General features: G+C 43.7%; 1 protein-coding gene across 1 annotated transcript; it reads right to left on the bottom strand.

Moving 5' to 3' along the window:
* Positions 1-6,914: 6,914 nt before the first annotated feature.
* Positions 6,915-12,691, bottom strand: LOC147900319 (uncharacterized). Its single transcript, XM_087376618.1, has 2 exons — positions 12,329-12,691; positions 6,915-7,121 (listed from the first exon to the last, which is right to left on the bottom strand). Exons 1-2 carry the CDS (start codon positions 12,689-12,691, stop codon positions 6,915-6,917), a joined length of 570 nt encoding a protein of 189 aa, XP_087232744.1.
* Positions 12,692-20,716: the final 8,025 nt, after the last annotated feature.

Here is a 20,716-nt window from a genome sequence, read left to right on the forward strand (position 1 = left end):
TGCAGATCTGGTGGCCTAGGAATGAGTTGTCTGCATCCCAGGACCTTGCAAGATGTGTACGGAGCAGATGCGCCTGTTGTATGGGTGTCTGCACTGTGAAGGAGGCCAAAATTTCGTGGGCATAGGAAATGCAGAGTGTCGAATGGAGTTGAAAGCTGTTTCTGTCATATTGGGAATTCCGAAGTTATGAATTTACTACATCCCATGAGTATGGAAGTCCAAGAAAGATTCCAACCATTAAGGATTATATGTGATAAGAAGTCGAGCCACCAGGCTGTAAGAGCAGCTGGCTTCAGTTTTGAAAGTCCGAGTAGCAGGGAGAGTATCTTGGTCAATAAATTATGTGTTTGCTCAAATTTGTATGTCCCACATATTTCTCGACAGTTCTCTATTTCAGGCTGTGTGCTTCGCGTCTATTCCATTTGGGTGTATGGACACAACAGCAGTAGTAAATTCAGTAGACAGGTTGCATACGATAAGTGGATGAGACGTACTTCCGAACCACGTCAACCCCTGGAGCCGTTTCTGCTATAAGATTGTACTTAAGCGTTTGGAAGAACTAAGCAATGGATGCTCAAGTAATGCTTTTATTGTGCATGGTGAAGAGCTGCGGACAGATATCAGGCAAATACAGCTTGTAAACAACACATCTCTAAGCAGAATTCTATTAGGTGTACCTACTGCCATTTCCCTGTTGTGAGTCAGCCATAGTCACGACAGGATGCCTCTTTCCAAGGACAAGGAAAAAGAATAACATAAAAGTACAGTTGAATTCCAGCCTATGCAACAACGTATGCAAGATGATCTGGAGAAGATTGTAAAGGCCAGGACGCAATAACTGAAAGAATACAAGAAGGATCCGCGAATCCAGCATCTATTCTGCCTTGTGAACATGCAAGGCCCATCCTATGATGCCCATATTCCCCGGCTAAGGTAGATGTAGAAAAGTGGGGCAGAGATCTTCACAGGAGAAGGATTCATACCAGGAGGAAGAGGTCCAGATGACATCATAGGCCCCCAAGCACCTCTCCCTCCTCCAGTTTCAAGTTACATCTTCATCCTTCTCCTCCAGGTCCTCTACAAGGAAGAGATCATCTAAGAGGAACTTCACCCTAGCCTAGGCAATTGAGCCACGAGAATTCAACGAAGGGAGAAAATCTCTTAAATACATTCCTTATAATGGCCACTATGGCCAAGCAGAAAAGACTATGCAGTTCATCAAACAGTTTAATGCAGCCTTTGGTTCAAAAAATTTCCTTCATCTAAGTTGCAGATGGTCGGTCTGAACCTTACAGGTACAACCAGTGCTTGGTGGGAAGGACAGACCACTGATGGATCAGCTCCATAGCACTGGAAAGGTTTTAAAAAGGCTTTTTATAAGCAATTCCTGCCAAAGCAATTCAGAGATCATGTTCTCCTTTCCTAGGAGAGCTTGCACATGGAAGTGGAGAGTTAGTCAAGGATTACAATCATAAATTTTGGGATGCACACTTGCAGATTGTTCTGTTCGAAGGTGTCCAAGACGACTCAACTAGACTTACTCCCAAATTTTAGGCCATTGTAAATACCCATTACATCAAAGGAATACAAGGCATTATGCATTTAGCCACGGTGGCCGACCTTATACACATGCAGGATCCTTCCATTTTGACCTCCTTGCAAAGCAGGGACAGTACAAAAGAAGAAACATGATGCTTCCATGTTCGAAAAGAAGGATTTCCCCAGCTGAGAAAAAGGGATTTCAGCTTCAAGAGTCAAGGGGAAACCAGGAATCCAAAGGGTATAAAGGTAAAGCCAAGTTCTCCCTTGAGCAGATTGCAGTCTTCCAGAAGGAAGGAAAGAGTTTCCGATGCAGACAGAGGGGCATGTGGCTGGCCAATGCCCTGAGAGGCATTCGGGCTCAAGGAAAAGGAGCAAAAGAATCCACAAGAACCACCTAAACCCACAGCAGGAGAAATTCCAGATGTCTTGGTTAGGGTGGCTAATCTGGATTAAAAAGAATTATGCTTGGCATGGGGAAAAGACCACACTTATTTTGTTTGACCCAAGGGAGACACATAATTTCATCTCAGAAGATTTGGCCCTCTGACTGGGAATCAAGACACAGAAGCTTGGTAGAGCCCTTGATGCTGACAATATGTTCCGGGTGACCATGTTCCAATAACCCTTTTGATTGGCACACTTAGTATTCATATTCAAGGGTTTGTGGTTCAAAAGCATTTTTATTATCTCACCACTCAAGCATCATGATGTGGTCCTCGGGATGCTCTGGTTTCATCGTAGGGAGGTTAAGCTGTCAATTCCAGAGAGGACTCTGGATTTAGTATATAAAGGCAAGGCACCACAGATTGTAACAAAGAACAAAGGGGAAATTATTCCCATTGTATCAAACAATGTTGTTGGCAGAGTAATGCAAAATAATTAAGTATGTCATTTCTGCATACATGGTACTTGTTAGAAATAGGCGAGTAGACTTGCATGCTGAGTCTAATGTTGCTGAAAACCAGAAAATCAGTTTCTTGAAGGATTTAAAGATTGCTTTTCAGAGCCTTGCCAGGAGAACTACCCCCAGAGAGGCCTGAGGACCATGCCATAAATTTGTTGCTAAGCAGTGAGCCCCCAAATAGACCACTTTACAGGGTGAGTGCCATATAGAGAGAGGAGATCATCACAGAAGTACAGGATTTGTTGTCCAAGGAGTTGATAAGGCAACGTTCTTCCCCTTTTTGTTCTCATGTGCTACTGGTTCAGAAGAAAGACGACTCCATTCGGATGTGTGTGGATTACCGTGCCTTGAATAAGATGACCATCAGCAACCACTTCCCCATTCCACGCATAGATGATGTGTTGGATAAGTTGGGAGGAGCTACTTTTTTTAGCAAGATAGACCTTAAAAGCGAGAATCAACTAGAAGACGTGCACAAGACTGCATTTAGAACTACGTTTTGGTATTTGGTAATGCCTTTTGGTTTGACAAATGCATACTTTCAATAGGATGGTGGATCGTATTTTTCGCCCTTATAGGCACTTCACAAGTACTTTCTTCGATGACATCATAGTCTTTTTGAAGTCAGAAGAAGAGCAATGGAGAATCTTGCCATATGTCTTCCAAGAGCTGCATAATCGTCAACTTTATGCCAATGGCAAGAAGAGTGAATTCTTCTTGGAGGAGATCCATAATCTTAGGCATATTATTTCTAGATATGGAGTATAGAAGGATTCTGCTAAGATCCAAGCCATAAAGGATTGGCCAAAGCTGCGGTCTATCACAAGGCTTTCCTTGCACTATCATAGGTTCATCCAACAATTTGCAGCATTAGCAGCCCCTTTACATGATCTCACTAAAAAGGATGCAGTATTCGAATGGGGGGATAGAGACAAAGAAACTTTCGACCTTCCCAAGGAGCGCTCACCTCACTGATATTGGTCATTCCGGATCTCTTGTGGTTGAGTGTGATGCCTGCGGGGATAGTATTGGAGCTGTGTTACAACAAGAGGGTCATGTAGTAGCCTTAAAGAGCCCTAAACTTCAGTGCTAAAGTGCGGCCTCTTCTCCTGGACCTCATCCACGACACGCAAACATGCTTTGTCCAGGATAGAACATCCTAGACAATGTCTTCACCTTCTTAGAGGCGACAGAGTGGGCTCAGCTTAGTGAGCAGCATCTCGCGGTCCTTCTCGATTTCGAGAAAGCACGACAGGGTGGATTGGTCATTTCTAGAGGGCACTACGACAGAGTGGATTTCGAGAAAGCCTATGACAGAATGGATTTCGAGAAAGCCACAAGTGCGAAAATCAACTGGCATAAGTCAATGGGTTTTCTCACAAACCCCGGGGCTCCTTCTCAGTGGGAGATCCACCTTGGCTACAGATGGATTCCCAAGGGTCAGACATTCAGGTACCTCGGTTTTTAGGTGGGCCTCGACATCACCCCTGCTCAGCAGTTCATCCCGATCCTCCACTCCATCCGCAAGAAGCTTGCATTCTGGAGTAGTGCCAAGCTTTCTCTGGCAGGGCGTGCCTTGGTGGTGAATCGGGTCCTATTGGCCACAGCATGGTATGTGGCCTCTTGTTGGTGCTTCTCGAGATCTTGTGTGGTGCAATTACGGCGGTTGGTCCGCAACTTTCTCAGGGCAGGGAACGACAACACGAATGACACCAGAGCTCGTGTTGCTTGGAGAACCATCATTCAACCCCAGATCACTGGAGGTATGGGCATCATTGATCCAAAGCTGCAGAGCCTTGGGCAAGCTAGTTGTACGAGGCCTCACACCGAGGGGATAGACTTGGAAGGTCCTCCTGCAAGAGGGCCTCAGCACCTATACGTCGAGCAAAGGAGGCGAGTGGTTGCCCTCCCTCCGCTAGATTTTCAGGACGGCTCCTTCACTTCAGCCCTGTTCCTCCTTTCTTCGGAGTCTTCTGTCAGTCTGGCACCAGCTACGCCGAAGTCTCACGCAGGTTCCACCCAGCAGGGGGTGATGGACAAGCCGCCCCTCATCTCGAACAGTCTGGTTCGAGATGGGGAGGGCCGTCAATTAGGAGAGCACTCGCACATCCCTTGGTCCACCTGGGCAGCCGGTCTAGCACCCTCCTTGCGCTCTTGGCGGGATATCTTTAGGCAGATGGATTCAACAACTCTCGCCACAGTGGTAGGTGGGACCAGGGGGACTAAGATCAGGAGAGCAGAGATCGAGGATGCCATCCCAACAGATTAGCTGCACCCCCCCAGACAAAGTGAGCTTCACCTTGGAGACGAGCATTGGCTTGGACAGTTCTCACCTATGGGAGTCTCACTTTTGGTAGCAAGTCTGCTAGCAGATTCTTTAGTGACTCTTTTCACCTTCCGAGAGGATGGCCATCTCTTATGGGACACTACTACTACAGAGTCACCTTCCCGCCCCTGGTAGCGGGTTAGGGTGGTGGGCCTTCACGGGAAGGAGTGGCACGTGGATCCTATGATTGAGCTGGAGCAGATTCAATCTTGGGGGCTGTGGTTATGGGAGGGCCAAGCCTTAGCGGCTCTCAACTGGGACCCAGGAGAGTGGAGATGGCCTCCTACTGAGGAGGCTCAGGGAGCCATTCCTTTCTTCGCTTACAGTGCCGCAATCGACAAGAGGGCGCTTGGGAGATTACAGGAGCGAGCTCCCACTAGGGCTCAGAGAAGGTATGCACAGGGCATCTCCCTCATCTTTCTTCGCACGTTCTAGCGCACACTTTGGGCTAGCTGGCGACCCCGCCGCATCTCATTCTTTCTGTGGCTTATCGCTCATGGCGGGCTTCCAGTGGGCAGCTGGCTCCTCCAAATGAGCCATGATGGGGACTATCAGATTTGCCTGAGTCACACCGTTGAGACCCCAAAGCATTGCCTTTGGGGCTGTTCTAGAGCTCAGGAGGTCTGGTGCGGCACTTTTAGTATCCTGGCGAGGGTTACTCCCGAGCTAGGGGTGATTACTTGGGAAGCTTTTTGTTGGTGTAGCACAACGGAGGGCAGGCACATAGGTTACGAGTATGAGCCCCTTGACCCCGTCTACCTCATCACCCATGGCACCTGGGGAAGGGTAGCAGGTATTCCGATCCAGCTTGTGGAGACTGACGCAGGCTTGCAATCCCGCCACTCGATCTGGGAGATTATTGGCAGCATTGTTGGTTGGCACATTTGGCGGGCACGCTGCTCTCAGGTCTGGTGCGGCACTTTTAGTATCCTGGTGAGGGTTACTCCCGAGCTAGGGGTGATTACTTGGGAAGCTTTTTGTTGGTGCCCCTTGACCCCATCTACCTCATCACCCATGGCACCTGGGGAAGGGTAGCAGGTATTCCGATCCAGCTTGTGGAGACTGACGCAGGCTCGCAATCCCGCCACTCGATCTGGGAGATTATTGGCAGCATTGTTGGTTGGCACATTTGGCGGGCACGCTGCTCTTAGGTCCTTGGAGGGAAGTATCCCTCTGTGGCGCGGATCCTTGCAGACGTCTGGAGCGAGATTGTTCACTCGCTCAAAGGGCAGTGGGACCACATCCAAGGTGACACCAGAGCAGGTTGAGAGAAGCGGAGCCGTTTTCTTCGAGATTGAGATCACCAGGATCTCTTCTTCATGGCTGCCCCATGCGGCGGTCTACGGTGGCATTTTACGCTGCCAATGTGGTTGTTCACCCACACTCCTATGCTTCAGCCATGAGAGGCTTGTACTAGTCTTGTTTTTCGGAATAGTACCCCTGGCTGGCCGGTAGGCCAGCCCTCATGTAACCTCTTGGATTTCTTTCAAGTAATATAATCAGTCGTACCTTTTCTCCGAAAAAAAAAAAAACTCCTAAGCTTCCATAGTTTGCCCTAACTTATTTTTGTGGCATTTGAACTTGAAGTTTTGCTCGCTTCTTCACCAGAGGTGACCTAAAAGCTTTCCTCAACCCCCTTTAGCTTCAGAGTCCAGATATCATTTGTACATGAATAGCAATATTCACAGCATCCAATAACACAGTGATTTTAAAGTAGTTTGTCTTGTGTGTGAATGCCAACTTGAGATTTTGCTATTTTGGGGGTTATTGCCTCTTGTTTTTGCTTTACTATGAAACAGAATAACTTATAAATCACTCAGAAAACAAACTGCAAACCTCTAAATCAATCATCTTCAATAATGACAAGAATACTCAGAGGAAACAGATATTGAAATTGTAAAGTTCTAATCACCATAATGATGTAAACATTTGAAGTAAGAATAAACAACTATATTTCTCAAATTTTAAACAGACTCTTGACAGGGGAACACAGAAAAAGGGGCACAAGAAAAATAGTCTGATTGCAGCTCCTCCACCATGCATTCTTTTGTGAATATGCATATGGATGTGATGTTTGTGCGTGCATATAAGAGAGAGAGTAAGATTCCAGAGATGGATTGGAGGAGGGGAGGGAGGAGGCCATCACCTACTTAGAGCAGTGCGAGCCTTTCTATTACCAGTTGGATTCTGAACAACAGCCATACGGGTACGGTTGTGGACATCACGGGCAATCGCAGCATCCACACAGCCTACTTTAGGCAAAGGAAGTCCACATGTAAGGCTGACATATGACCTCTTGACAGTTCGGCATTTGAACTGTTCAGACAAATGTCCATGTGTATTTTCATCCTGGCATCAATACAAACCATAAAGAGATTCTATAGCATTTAGAAACTCGCCTTCTTGAAAAACTATGTTTGGAAGGCCTCAAACTTACAAGGAAACAATGCAGCAATTTCATAAAAATGGCAGATGATAAACGTCAAATAATGCACACAGAAGATTGACTTAAAACATCATAGCCTCTTCCTTGAGCACACAAAGAGCTCTGCAATTCCAAGGAATTTATCTTGATAGCATCTAGAAGCTTCAGAAAATTTTGTGAACCATTTTCCTACGTGTTCTGCTTTATTGACATCCCTCCCCATCATCTAAAGCCAAGATGCCAGTGAAATATTTGTGTTGTACACCTAAATTGCTTTTGTAAGTAATCAGAATCCATTTCATGTATGTGGCTATATGTATACCACACCTAAAATTACCTATCTTATCTTCCTTTTTTTGCGCGAAAAGGTAGGGCTAATTATATTATCAAGAAAATATTTACAAGGCTCCACTGCATGCAAGGAGCTACGTGGTCCTAACCCACCCAAGAAACTGAATACAAGCCTTAAGGGCTAACACCCGATTGTAGCATAAGCAGAAAACAAAAAACACAGCACCCTGAGTCCCACGAGGAGATACTGGCTCCATCTCAGAAAACCCAGAGACCAGTAGCCCACAAGACTCAACCTGTGACAGGCCTACACATCACCACAAGAGTCAACCTGTGACGGGCCTACACATCACCACTCTGCTCTTTAGTCGGGGTCCTTTAGGAACCAGAAGAGCAGGAATCCGAAGAAGCACCGAAACCAGAGAAGTGCAACTCCAACCCAAAAAGTGCCCATAAGGCAAGGTAGGAACAGATGGACTATGAAGACACTCGAGGACCCCGCCTCATTCGAGTTGCTTCTTTCCAAATCCGCCAGATGCATACCCCTATGTGAAACCCGCCAAAAAGAGCACCTATTGAAGGGAGGGGGGTAGGTCCCCACACCTATAGCCAGCTTGGCAAGTCAACTGCTTGTACCAGCCCTGCAAGGATGACTCCTGGTGTGAAAAGGAGAGGAAGAACCGCTAGAGGAAGTGTCAACCAGTGAAGCCATGAAACCTGCGGAGGACCTCTAGGTCATTGTCCTCTAACCAAAACTCTATGAAAAACAGAGCAAAAAACCAAGAATCCCGTGGCGGACGTAGCCCCTCTGGGTTAGCGTCCATTAGCCGGAGCCACTCAAGATTCCTAGTGTGCAACCCGCAGCCAAGAAGCACCGTCGCCTGGGGGGCGAGTGGCCACAACGCAGCCACACTCTAGGAAAACCTGCAGGTATGAAAATAAAATGCTCCTCCAACTCAACCTCTTGACAATCGCACAATATGCATAAGCGATGCTCCCTAGGAATCCCCTCTGCTCTGCTACTCTCTATGCGGAGGCGGTGTGATGATACCCGAAACTGTCCGATGGAGATCCGTAGTGAGTGAGGCATATGAAGCTTAGTGTACCCTGATGGTGTGATGAATCCCTCCTCCGAAATACGAAGACAGTAAGCTCTGTAGAAACTCGGCTTCACTCGGAGCTCCCTCGGCTCCAACCAGGTCCTAAAGGTGTGTAGCTGCAGAAGATCCTCTCGAATGACCTGGTTGGTGTGTGGCCCGATCGGGATGGTGGGTGGGAGTACCGGAGGGGCATCTAAACTGTACTGAACAGGAGGTATCCTATCGATGTGGAACCCTAGTCTCACAAACCATCTGTGAGTTCGTGCATACCAGCATCACTCGTCTCCCTCTGTTGCCAACCTCATGGAGGAATCAAGAGCCAACCATGGCAACCTCTGTCTCCCTGATGTGCAGTCCCCATATGATCTAACCCGGTGTACATATGTGATGGTCTGAAAGGCTGCATCTAGCTGGAGTGGAGAAGCACCAAACTTGGCCTGAATAATGTGATGTGGTACATAAGGTTTCCCCCGGATCATCCGTGAGAGCAAGAGGATCTGCAGGCACTCCACCCATGTCCACTCTATCTCTAACATGTCAGGCCCCCAACAAGGGCTGCCATACATACCGGCTGGTCGGACCAAGGAGTCGAAGAGAAGAACCTTGGTCCAAGGGTCCTGGAAGTGGGAGTGAAAGCATTGTCTCTCTAGCCGAGCCAGTGAGGCGTATCCCTTGCTCAGTCTGGCCTGCATCACTGGTCTCATCGTGAAGATCGGGCCGGAGAAGATGACCCCTAAGTAACTGTATGAGGATACGATCTCAATTGGTGACCCACCGAAAGTAAAAGTAACTTGCTTCCGTTGCATGTTTGCTCGAGAGGTGTTAAAGATCATGACCTTGGTCTTGCCAAGGTTGACCTCCAAATCATGGGATAAACAAAAAGCCTGCAGTGCATCCAGGTGTCACTGGAGCCCCTCGGGTGTGGACGACAAGAGTGCCACGTCATCTGCATAAAGAAGAATCCTGATGATGATCCTGCCAAGTGAGCAACCAATCCCTCCGAACGCCCCCATGAAAGTCTCAAGCTCATCGATGTAGAGGCCAAACAGGGTCGGTGATGACGTCCCACCCAAGACTTTTCTAAACTCAATTGAATAAAAGTGTTCCATTGTGTTTTACCACTTTGTCATCTAATGCTAATTGTAAGTTTGATTCAATTAGATTAGATATAACAGAGACACAAGCTTTAGCGAACATTAAGTCAGAATCAGATGTTTTCCCAGCTAAGTTAGCTCATGGTCTTCTCCATAGTCAGTCCATAGATCATTGGATTAAATAACATGACCACAACCTGTAGTATTTTTTGTTTGACGAGCCGGAGACTCAGGCTCTAACGCTTGGAGGAAACCCGTAAGTATTGCACCTTTTAGAATGAGTCAACTAGAAGAAGATGATCTGTCTCAACAACTGCCAGAACAACTCAGGATGGGATAAATTCATAAGAGTAAATCTCCTTAGAGAGCTCACCTATGCTCTTGAAGCACAAGAAGGATGAAAGATAGAGAATGTCTAAATTATAAAAACTGAACAAAGTTGAAATAAAGAATAGACATCCCCTTTCCTAGAGCAGACAATCTGATAGAAAGATTGCAGGGCCTATTTTACAAAGATTGATAACCAAATGCACGTAGCTGAGAAAGGTGTCTTCAAGACAAATACCATTCACACTATGGCCATTACGAGTTTCTTGTGTTACCTTTTTGGGCTCACAAATGCTCTTACTACTTTCCAACAAATGATGAATGTACTTTCTAACAAATGATGAATGGTCTCTATCAAGATTCTTTAGGGAAATTCGATGTGATATTCTTAGATAATAAATTGGTATACAATCATAGTCTCGACAAGCATGTCTAACATCTCCAAATCATCTTGGGGATCTAAGGTGGATTCATCCTAAATTCACGGGCTATCTGGATGACTGTACATTATCCGCAAAAGCGCCCTGTGTAATATGTGGACAGATCTAAAATTATTCACCTAAATATGTGTGCAGAATTGCCCTTGAACGCAAAATGTGAAGTCTAGAACAGCACACACTTGCTTGGCAATTGGGCTGAATGTCATGCTATTGGATTTAGCAATTTCCTAGCTTGGAGAAAAGGTGCATGCTCAAACAGTATCTTCCTTTTTTTAAGGGAGGAGAATGTCGAACAGCCTGTAAAGTGCCTCTAATAACAATTAAGACACTATTTTCAAGTTAAAACTTCAGAATCTCTTGAATTTTTGTTCCAAAAGATGCAGATGATAAATCTTGTCAATTTGGGTGTAGTAAAAGCAAGGTTGTCCATATCACATGGATTGTTCGTGCAATCTTAATTTTATACCTAAATCCATGGGCTATCTGGATGATCATACAGCATCCGTAAAAGCACCCTGTATAATATGTGGACAGATCTTAAATTATTCACCTAAAGATGTGCCATTGAACGAAAAATGTGTGGTCCTGAACAGCACACACGTGCTTGGCAATAATTTGGGCTGAATGTCATGCTATTGGATTTAGCAAATTCCTAGCTTGGAGAAAATATGCATGCTCAAACAGTAAGGAATTAACATCATCCTTTTTTTGAGGTAGCAGAATCTTGAACAGCCTGTAAAGTGCCTCTGATAACAAGGCAAACTTTCTCAAGCAATAAATATGAGCTGGGCAAGTATCTCCTGCAATGACAACAAAATCTGTAGAATACATGTAGTGTAGAAGTAGGAGATATTGCACTAGATGCGGCCTCCAAAGGAGAAGAGCCCCCACAATTCTGTATTTGTTTGCACAATTCTTAAGCTAGTCTCTCACAACTACACAACAAAGAGTGTGTGGTGGATGTGAATGAGCAGCATGATAAGATAGAACGCAAATTTAACCAATGGGATTCCTGGTTTTTGCATGGAACTGCTATCCTTTTGCTCAATGCCCACTCACTGTGAAGAAGAGATGCCAGTACATATCCAAGAGTAGTCTGCCACCTCCAAGTGCAGACTCTATTTTATTCTTTGTAAAGTCACCATAACACATCCTTTTGACGGCCATCCAAGACGAGGATCTTCTATTGAACATGAATCTTAGTGAGATCTCTCCTCAATGGACCACTGTACATAATCATTGAGCCTAACTTAATAACAAACTAACAAGGATCTTCTAGTTATCCGAGACAAGGATGTCATATTGAAGATGACTCTTAAAGAGATTCCTCAATGGACAGCTGTAAATAACCATTCACCCTAATTTAATAATAAACCAACAAGGATGACGATGAATCCTAATCTCTTCTATTGAAGATGACTCTTAATGAAATCTCTCCTTAATGGGCGGCCGGAAATTATCATTCAGCCTCATTTAAACAATGCAAAACGAAGACAATGTCCACTAAAAGTGTACAGCAATAAATGAGTAAAAAAGGTCCTCAATCTACTAGAGTAGACGTCCCAAAAATTTTACAGGTTGCAGCACTAAAGCGTGTGCATCCTAGAAAGGCTCTTTCCTAGTCGCACGAGGAGTTCCCTTAACATCCCCTTGAAATGTGGCGAGCAAGTTATCCTTGAATATCTATCCTTCTGCTCAATCGTTTTCAGCCTCTCGTGGAATTTCTTCAATGCCTTGTATCCCAACCGCTCTTTTGTATTGCTAGTGATTTTTGTTACCCCGTATGGTGCACATTTTTAAATGCTTCAGATATACTGTGGCAAATTTCATGTTCGCCCAATGGCATCTCAAGTAAGCAAAGGAAGGGAACAAAGAGAACCTTGTTCACTGCCTGCCCATTCACGTGAGCTAGACCTGAGCGAATGCTGCTTTGCACGCGGGCCCTACTGACGTGCAGCAACTGAGATGCAAGCCATGCGTCAAGTCGCATCTTGGCGGCAGCATTGCCCACCATTCCATCGAAACCAACATTGGGTGGCTCCTGTTCATCCTCCGCCTTCGCCTTCGCCTGCACTTGGACTTGGACTGAGGACGAGGACGAGGAACAACAACAACAACGGTGGAGTTGTTGGACTTGGAAAGGATTGGGGCTCCTGCTGCCACACAACACGGAAAGGAATGGGCGAGGGCGAAGGCGAGCGAGCGTCAAAGGGCAAGGCAACGCACTAGGCAAACGATACATGAACGGAACACACCCTACTAATTCGGAATATGAAATATAATTTCAGTATATTTTTGGCCTGCCAAAGGCAAAGGCCTAAGCGTTCGTTTTTGGGTTTCCTAATTATGGGAATTGTGCAAGGCACTTAAAAGGAGCGGTATGATCGAAGGTAGTGGTCTTTAATGTTGCCTGTAGGGTAATATCCTAAGGTTTCGTGCTAGTAGGATGAAGTGAGACACGCTGCGAAAGCTAGGCCTAACGTACAAAAACTGTTGCCCTTCTCCATCGCCACGGCCAGACCTTGCCCTTGAACATCATTCTTTCGGTACAAAAACTTGTGATCGACGTTTCTTTCCTTCACCATGCTTCCTTTTTGTTTCCTTAGTGTTGGATTCTTGTTCAGTTAAGCTTCTGCTTATAGTAGCTTCATGAGCTCCGGCCATGGTTTCTCTGCATGGAGGAGCTTCAACAAGTGGTTGTATGTATCGCGGAGGCTTCCTAATGGAGCTGCCATGCCTCCAAGAGGCATGGGGTGGCTTCTCATTGGGGAGATGTTGGATTTTTTGAAAACGTATAAATACGATTTCGGAGGCCTTCATAGAAAAACGAATTAGAAAGTAAGATGGATATTCATCGATGCATTTTGTGGTGGTTGCTGGAATCTGTCTCTAGTGTTTTGCAGCACAGTTGCTTGACATCAGCTTTTTGTTTAAACTATGCTCGTGATAGGTATGGCCGTGAAGCTGGAATGTTCAAGAGCCGCTTGTTTGGAGGACCTCATTATAAGCTGCTCGCCAGAGATGAAGAAGTTTGTGCTTGGAACCGACCTTCACCTCCTGCCGCCCTTAGGAACTATCTAGAGTGGATGAGAGAAGAGACGACATAAACTGTCAAACTCTGAAAAAAGGAACTGTGACACTTCGGGACAAAACTAGATGAGTAAGTTGGGACTTTTCTGCCTAATTTGGCGTTTCAATCTAACAGCTACTACTCAGACATCACTTGCCAAAATTATTACGATGATTGACTTGCGCTTGACTGTGGAACTCAAAACCGGCCTACTCATGTGAGCGGAAATTGAAATGGATTTGTTGATGGCGTTCGAGACAATTAGTGATATGTTTCTAGGCATCCAACGTGGTCCTGTTATGGAGCAAATGGAGATGGATATGGACGTGCTGATGAAGGGAATTAGAGTGTATCCGATGAATCTGCCCAACTCCATCTATGTGTGCGATGATTGTAATTTGCCAATTGCTTCAAAATGGGGGGCAACATTCTGAGCTATAGTGCAGGGGTTCTTGCGAAGGATCTTGTGCAAGGCATCGAAGAACTGATAAGCACCAAAAACATCACTCTGAATTGGTACAAAGACAGCGAGAAGGCAATACCGGTGTCGAACTGCCTCTTCTGACTCTAAGGATTAGTATCTTTGCTTTCCAATTTTAGGAGCGACAAAAGATGAGCAAAGTATGAGCTCCTACACACACAACTGCTAAGGATAAATGCTTCTTTTTCTACAGCTTTTGCTATGTCTTTTTCACTTCAATTTCACCTGCCTTTTGGTAGGTCAAGTGAAATTTTCACCTTGTTTAAGAGACAGTAAGTGTCAAGCACGTGTAAATCAGATGGATGTAAGATAGAAGCACAAATTGAGTCGAAATGGATCAGACCTACAAAGCAGAGGAGCCGTGCATTGCAGCCACTCACATCAGTCCAACATGGCAAACCATTCCAATAAACTTTTGGAAATAAAATTCCAAATTTCCCTCCAAAGAACTAGGAAAACTTTAGACATTGGACACAACACAAGGTCTACCGGATTTCGTCCTTTCAAGGGTGGTGTTTTCATTACTTGTGATTGACAAAGATTTTTGCTTTTGGGGAATTGAAGCTCAACAAATACATGAGTGAGGCATTGCTTGCATGAGTTTGTAAGTTCTCTCTTTCATAACATGAAAACCATCATCGTTGCGACTCTAAAATATCACGAGCTGGAGTACGATCACATGAATGTCAACTGGTGTTATCTTGTATCTACAATGGTCACCTTGGTTGATTCCCTCATGCTCGCTCACTATCAAGGCTTCTCATAGTACAATTTTACTTAAGTACACTACCTTACATATATTCAATTAGAGAATACTAAGCTCTTCCTCTTTCAAAAAAAAACCCAAAATAATAAAAATTTTAAAATAAAAAAGCGAAAAAAATGTAAAAAAGTATCAAGTAAGAATGTTATAAAACAAAGAACGAAAATCCATACGTGATGAATGGGGAGAGGTGGCACACTTCCTCTCAGATTATTTAACATGACAGAGTGTGCCCCTCTCTCATTAGCTTTGCTATTTTTGTTTTTTGCTTTCTGCTTTCTACTTTTCTTCGTGTTCCTCTTTTTAATTAGTTTAGATGAGGTAAGGCTACTTTTGATGGGTTGCTTGTACGCTCCTTCTCTAAATAATGGTCACACTTGAATGACAACAACATGGCAATGAGAGCACATTAAGTAAATTTAGATGCTCCCTTACAAGAAGAAGAATCGCATAGTAAGACTATATTCACATGATCCCTTACACACATAGAATATACAAAATGTCTTTGCAAGTAATAAAGAAGACAATTCAATCCAAATCTAATGTTCTATGGGCAATTTGGAGCATAAGAGTTGAATCAAGTGATTTGCTCCTCTAAATCCAAGCTAAACGAAGCACAAATTAATGATCAATGTATCTTTTTACTCCTTTATAAAGAGAATTCGTATAACTCATCAGAAAGTCATATAGAAGTTGTAAAGCCACCCAAGTTGAGTCAGTGCATAAGCAAGCTTTGCTGACAGGATGCAAATTTCTACCATAGTTCTTGAAAAAGGTTAACATCATTTTCACTATAAGCCTCTGTGCAAGGTCTAATCATCGATGCAAAGGGTCCCAATTGTTAATTCATGTACAATTCAAGGAGATTCAAACTACGGTAGCAGGAATGGCCGATCAGAGATACATGGTCTCTTCTCCATAAGTTGGGTTTCGCCCCAAGGAAAGCTAATTCATGGCGAAGTAGACAATAAGTTATGGGCTAGATATGTAAAGAGAATCATAGGAGCCTCTACTTGAGCTCTACTTACCGTTGCCACTCCTATAATGTAGATTGTAAACCATGCATCATTAAGCATGGTAATACAATTTTCTCCATACATCTCTTGGGTTAGGCTCCCAAAGTAATTCACTATCTTCAGCACTGAGTACATGAGTAGGATCTCATGACTTACTTTACTTTCATTGTGTACAGATGAATGTGTACACTCTTCATGCACAGTTTTGTCTTTGATTTTACCTTGTGCAAGATTCAATTTCATTGTAGTTTTCTTTTTTATGAACTTCTCAAGCTTCAACTACTACAAGCACTCATGATAGGCATACATGGTAGTGTCTCTATAGACCTTTCTCAGTATAGAAATCTTGCAAAGATGATGGATTTGTTGGGATATCTCAAGGTGTATGCCTCAGGCACACCTTATGTTTCTATGTGTGAGTGCTAGAGGCACAGTTAGGTGCCCACAAGCACAGTTAGGTGGTGGAAAAGCCACATAGGATGATTGAGTGAATCTAGGAGCAGATTGAGGAGATGATTGAGGAGCTTTGAGGTCATCAGTGATGTCAGTGACCTTGTATGAGGTGCCTACTTAAGGACCTCTTTCTTCTTCATTCTATAAGCAAGTATTCTGAGTTTGTGTCCACTCTACTCTTTCTTTTCAGTATTCCAACATGGTATCAGAGCCCTTTGATCCCCCTTGAGCCCATTTCTGCCACATCATCATCTTCTTCTTCATCTTCTTCTTCTCCATTTTCCTCTTTCTTCCCAAAATATTTGAGAGCTTGGTTCTCCATCTACAAACAGCCATTGCCCAAACCCTTTGAGCTGGAAACTCCTCTAGTATGGGCGAACTTCCACCTGCAAGCAATTGAAGAAAAAACGTCTGTGGTGGCTGCCATTCTCCAAACAGCGAATTTCTTCTGTTGCTCAATACTCCCTGCATACTCCGCCATTGCCTGAGCCCTCTTAGGAGTAGATGGGCGACCTCAAGACGAAGATTTTGAGCCATTTTTCAGGTCATTTGGTTCAGTAACGAGGGAGAAATCGTCAAAACTCAGTTTCAGCCTGTAGCAACTCTCCCGGGCAAAAGTGTGCACCATTTCGTCCAACCTCTGTGCTGGACCTTCTCTGGTATATGAGCTTTCTTTTGCTTCAGAAAGCCCTCTTTTCCTTGCTTTGAAGAGTGAGCTACAAGCCCTCCAAGTTCAGCTTTTCAGTTTTGATAGTTTTGGACAAGTTTTTGAAGATGATGCTACATAAAATGCTACTCTAGCATTTCTGGTTTTTTGAAGCTTTCAATAACTTCAGTACAAGTGTGGATTCAGTTTTGTTTTGACTTGCTAGACCTGGTTTTGATTGGAAAATGTTTATTTCATCCACTTCTATGAAGCATGTAAGAAGAAGCATCATTGTTTGAAATCTAGTCACTACTATTTGCTACATTAAGTGCTCATATTTTGGAAGTCTTTCAGTTATTTTTGCCTTGTAAGAGAGATAGACACTGCCCAATATCTGGGTTAGACCCTCTCATGGCTACCATATATAATCTTGAGAAGTTCAATGGAAAGGGGTTCCATACATGGCAAATGAAGGTAAAATTTGCATTAATGCGGGAGAACTTATGGGGACTTGTCAAATCTACTCCTACCGCTTCTTCTACGGCCTCAAATGCTGGGGAATCTTCAGCTCCGACACGACCGGCAAGGGATCCAGCAAGAGAAGAAAAAGCATATGGTATAATTGCTTTAGCTTTGGGTGATGATTACATACATCATATATCTGACTTGGAGTCTCCATCGGAAGCATGGCAGAAGCTAGATTTGATTTTTGGTGCAAGCTCTCATATTTCTAAACTATCACTTAAAATCTCTTTCTTTGAATTAAAGATGGCAAGTGATACTACTTTAGCTGCCCATGTCAACTATATGCGGAGTCTTATGACTCAGTTAGCTTCTATCAACTCTCCTATCACCCCTGATGATGCTATGGCAGTACTACTTAAGAGTATGCCTGAAAGCTTTGATCACATTGTAAGCACTTTGAAGAATCTTCCCAATCCAAACCTTGAAGGCATTATCTCAGCTCTCCAAGAAGAAGAAAGACACATGGAGTTAAGGAAAGGCAATGACACTGCTTATGTTATGAAATTCCAGAAGGGCAAGTACTCTCCTTGCAATCACTGTGGAAAGACAAATCACCTTTCAAAGGACTGCTTCAAAGTTAATCCATGTAAGCACTGTGGCAAAAACAACCATAGTGAGAAGTTCTGCAGAGCCAAAGCAAAGACAGAAAATGCAAATCTACTTACAGTTAATGAGCCTCCACAAGATGAGGCATCCTTTGAAGATTATGCATTTTAAATTATCTCTATGTATGCTCCAGATCACTCTTTTTATGTCAAGGTACTCAGCCTGGATAGTCCTCCAAAATGAATGAAAATAAATTATTGTGTGTTGTGTTTTGTGAACACCTCTGGTCACCTTATGATGTAGGCCATGTGTATGTTTGTTCCATGGTACCTCCTACAGACATTGTGTGCATGTACATGTAGGAGAGATAACCATTGGAAGGTCTGTTTGTATCCCTTTCTGTTTACCTTACACCCAAGGAAACCCTTGCTAGCATGAGAACCTAGCCATAGATTTATCCTTGACCACCATGAGATGGCATGAGAAACTATGAGACTAGATGTATCCTTGACATAGCCTGAGGCATCTCCTTGAGGGGGGGTTTGTTGGGATATCTCAAGGTGTATGCCTCAGGCACACCTTATGTTTCTATGTGTGAGTGCTAGAGGCACAGTTAGGTGCCCACAAGCACAGTTAGGTGGTGGAAAAGCCACATAGGATGATTGAGTGAATCTAGGAGCAGATTGAGGAGCTTTGAGGTCATCAGTGATGTCAGTGACCTTGTATGAGGTGCCTACTTAAGGACCTCTTTCTTCTTCATTCTATAAGCAAGTATTCTGAGTTTGTGTCCACTCTACTCTTTCTTTTCAGTATTCCAACAGGATTTTCAGTAAGTGTTTTCATCCTCCATCATTATAGTCTACTCTTTTGCTTTGGGGATGCCAGCCTATTGTAACACTTACTAATAGGGAATTTTTATTGTCACACGGAACAAGCCACACACTGTGGAGACACGATCTCTGTGTGGTGACCATTATTTCCCTTTGCCCTACATACTACACTATGAAGATGATCGTACACCTGTGAGCCTTGGATCTGATCTTATACCAACTTGGAATACAAAATAGAGTGCTTGGTGTGATGGTAAAAGTCCTAGGATCACAAATTCAATAAAACACATCGTGAAAAGTAGAGCTGTAACTAAGCAAAGTACATTTGTTAATGACTAAAATCATAGAATTAATGAGCTAGAAATAATCACCAAACGTAAATCTAGATCTACCTCCAAAGTTAGCCAAAACAAACAAGTAAGGATGGTTGGTTAAATCCATGTAGAAAATACACCCACTCTCCTCTTATTAGCACCCATACATGGCTATTAGACTTAAGTATGCTATTGTAGGAGGTGAGAGAGGTGCCACTTTCATAAGGGTTGTATGGCATCTTGACCCACCCCCCTCCCATTTTGGCTCATGTATAGCAAAGGTTGGTTAGCAGCCTATCACAAACTTGCTCCAAAGGGGTGACTGTAGGCTGTCCTCCTTCTGTCTCATAGGGACCTGTAAATCACCCCCTTGCCCTATTCTTAAGGCTAGTGTGCCCTACTCTTGTTAGGCCTAGATTGTCCTCTTGTGGGCTTCCCTTGATGCTACTCCATCCATAAAAGGATAAATCCTTTCCCTTAGCCCTACCAATCTTATCCCATTGTCCCATCTAAGTTGCTCACATCCAAGCATTATAACACATTCAAAAATAACTTGTTTGTTTGAACGATAAATGTGGTGGAAACATATGATTTGAGTCCAAGGTTGTAGATTATCATTGGACCAAGCAAATTCAACAATCATAGTAAGCGTTGAAGTATCATGAGCACAATTTCTTGCTTCATAAAGCTAAAAGTCCGTGTGGTAAAGAGATTTGCAAACCTAAGGACAATGTCATATAGTGGCATTTGGAGAAAATAGCACAATGCATTATAATCACATCATGGGTTCTATGACACATGCACTCGTGTGTGCAAACTTACCTTTGTAAAACCTAAGAAGATTTGGCATATTATCAACCCAAATGCCACCATATGACATTGAGCAGTGAGATTAATACACATTAAAGATACCAGAAATCTATCCACAAAATATCATATTGAGAAACATGGCGATCAACATGAAACGGCTAGTATCATAGCGTTAAACAAGTGCCCTTCAACATTTTAATAACCAAAACACTCTTGCAAGGAGGATAGACAGATGTCCAATCAAGAAGGGTAAGCTGGAACGAGGATGTGACCTAGATCTACTTTGGATGAAAAGTCCGAAGAGGCAATTTGGTGCTTTCATATGCAAACTGGATGTAAGTTGTTTGGGTTCAATGTGACATTTTAAAAGATAGCTAAAAACAATCCAAATCAGACAAAATCCATCACCCTGTGAGGATTTAAGAGGCAAAGGTAGTGATTATGACACTTGTTGGCTGCCAAGGAGGCCAATGGATGTGTAGTGGGCATGTACGTACATGCATGCATTTTCTCTAGGACATGAAGAGATCAAAGTGTACTAGGCTAATCGATAGACTATCTGATGATCAAGACAATATATACAAAATTCCATGTGACCAATACCTCCACCATTAGCATTAGTGTTCAACACAGATGTAGTATCATAGAATTGATACACCAATAATGAGAGACATGTGTGTGTGTGTGTATAGAGAGAGAGAGAGCACAAAAAAGCTTGCTTGTTAGTAGTAGATAAAGATTCTCATTACTTAAGGCCCTGATGCATATAAGCATAAGTTTAATAATACCTTAGTTATAGTAGATTCAAGACAG

Source organism: Dipteris shenzhenensis, chromosome 7, assembly GCF_047967505.1.
Source record: "Dipteris shenzhenensis isolate YYH24624 ecotype China chromosome 7, Dip_SZ_1.0, whole genome shotgun sequence".
NCBI lineage: Eukaryota > Viridiplantae > Streptophyta > Polypodiopsida > Gleicheniales > Dipteridaceae > Dipteris > Dipteris shenzhenensis.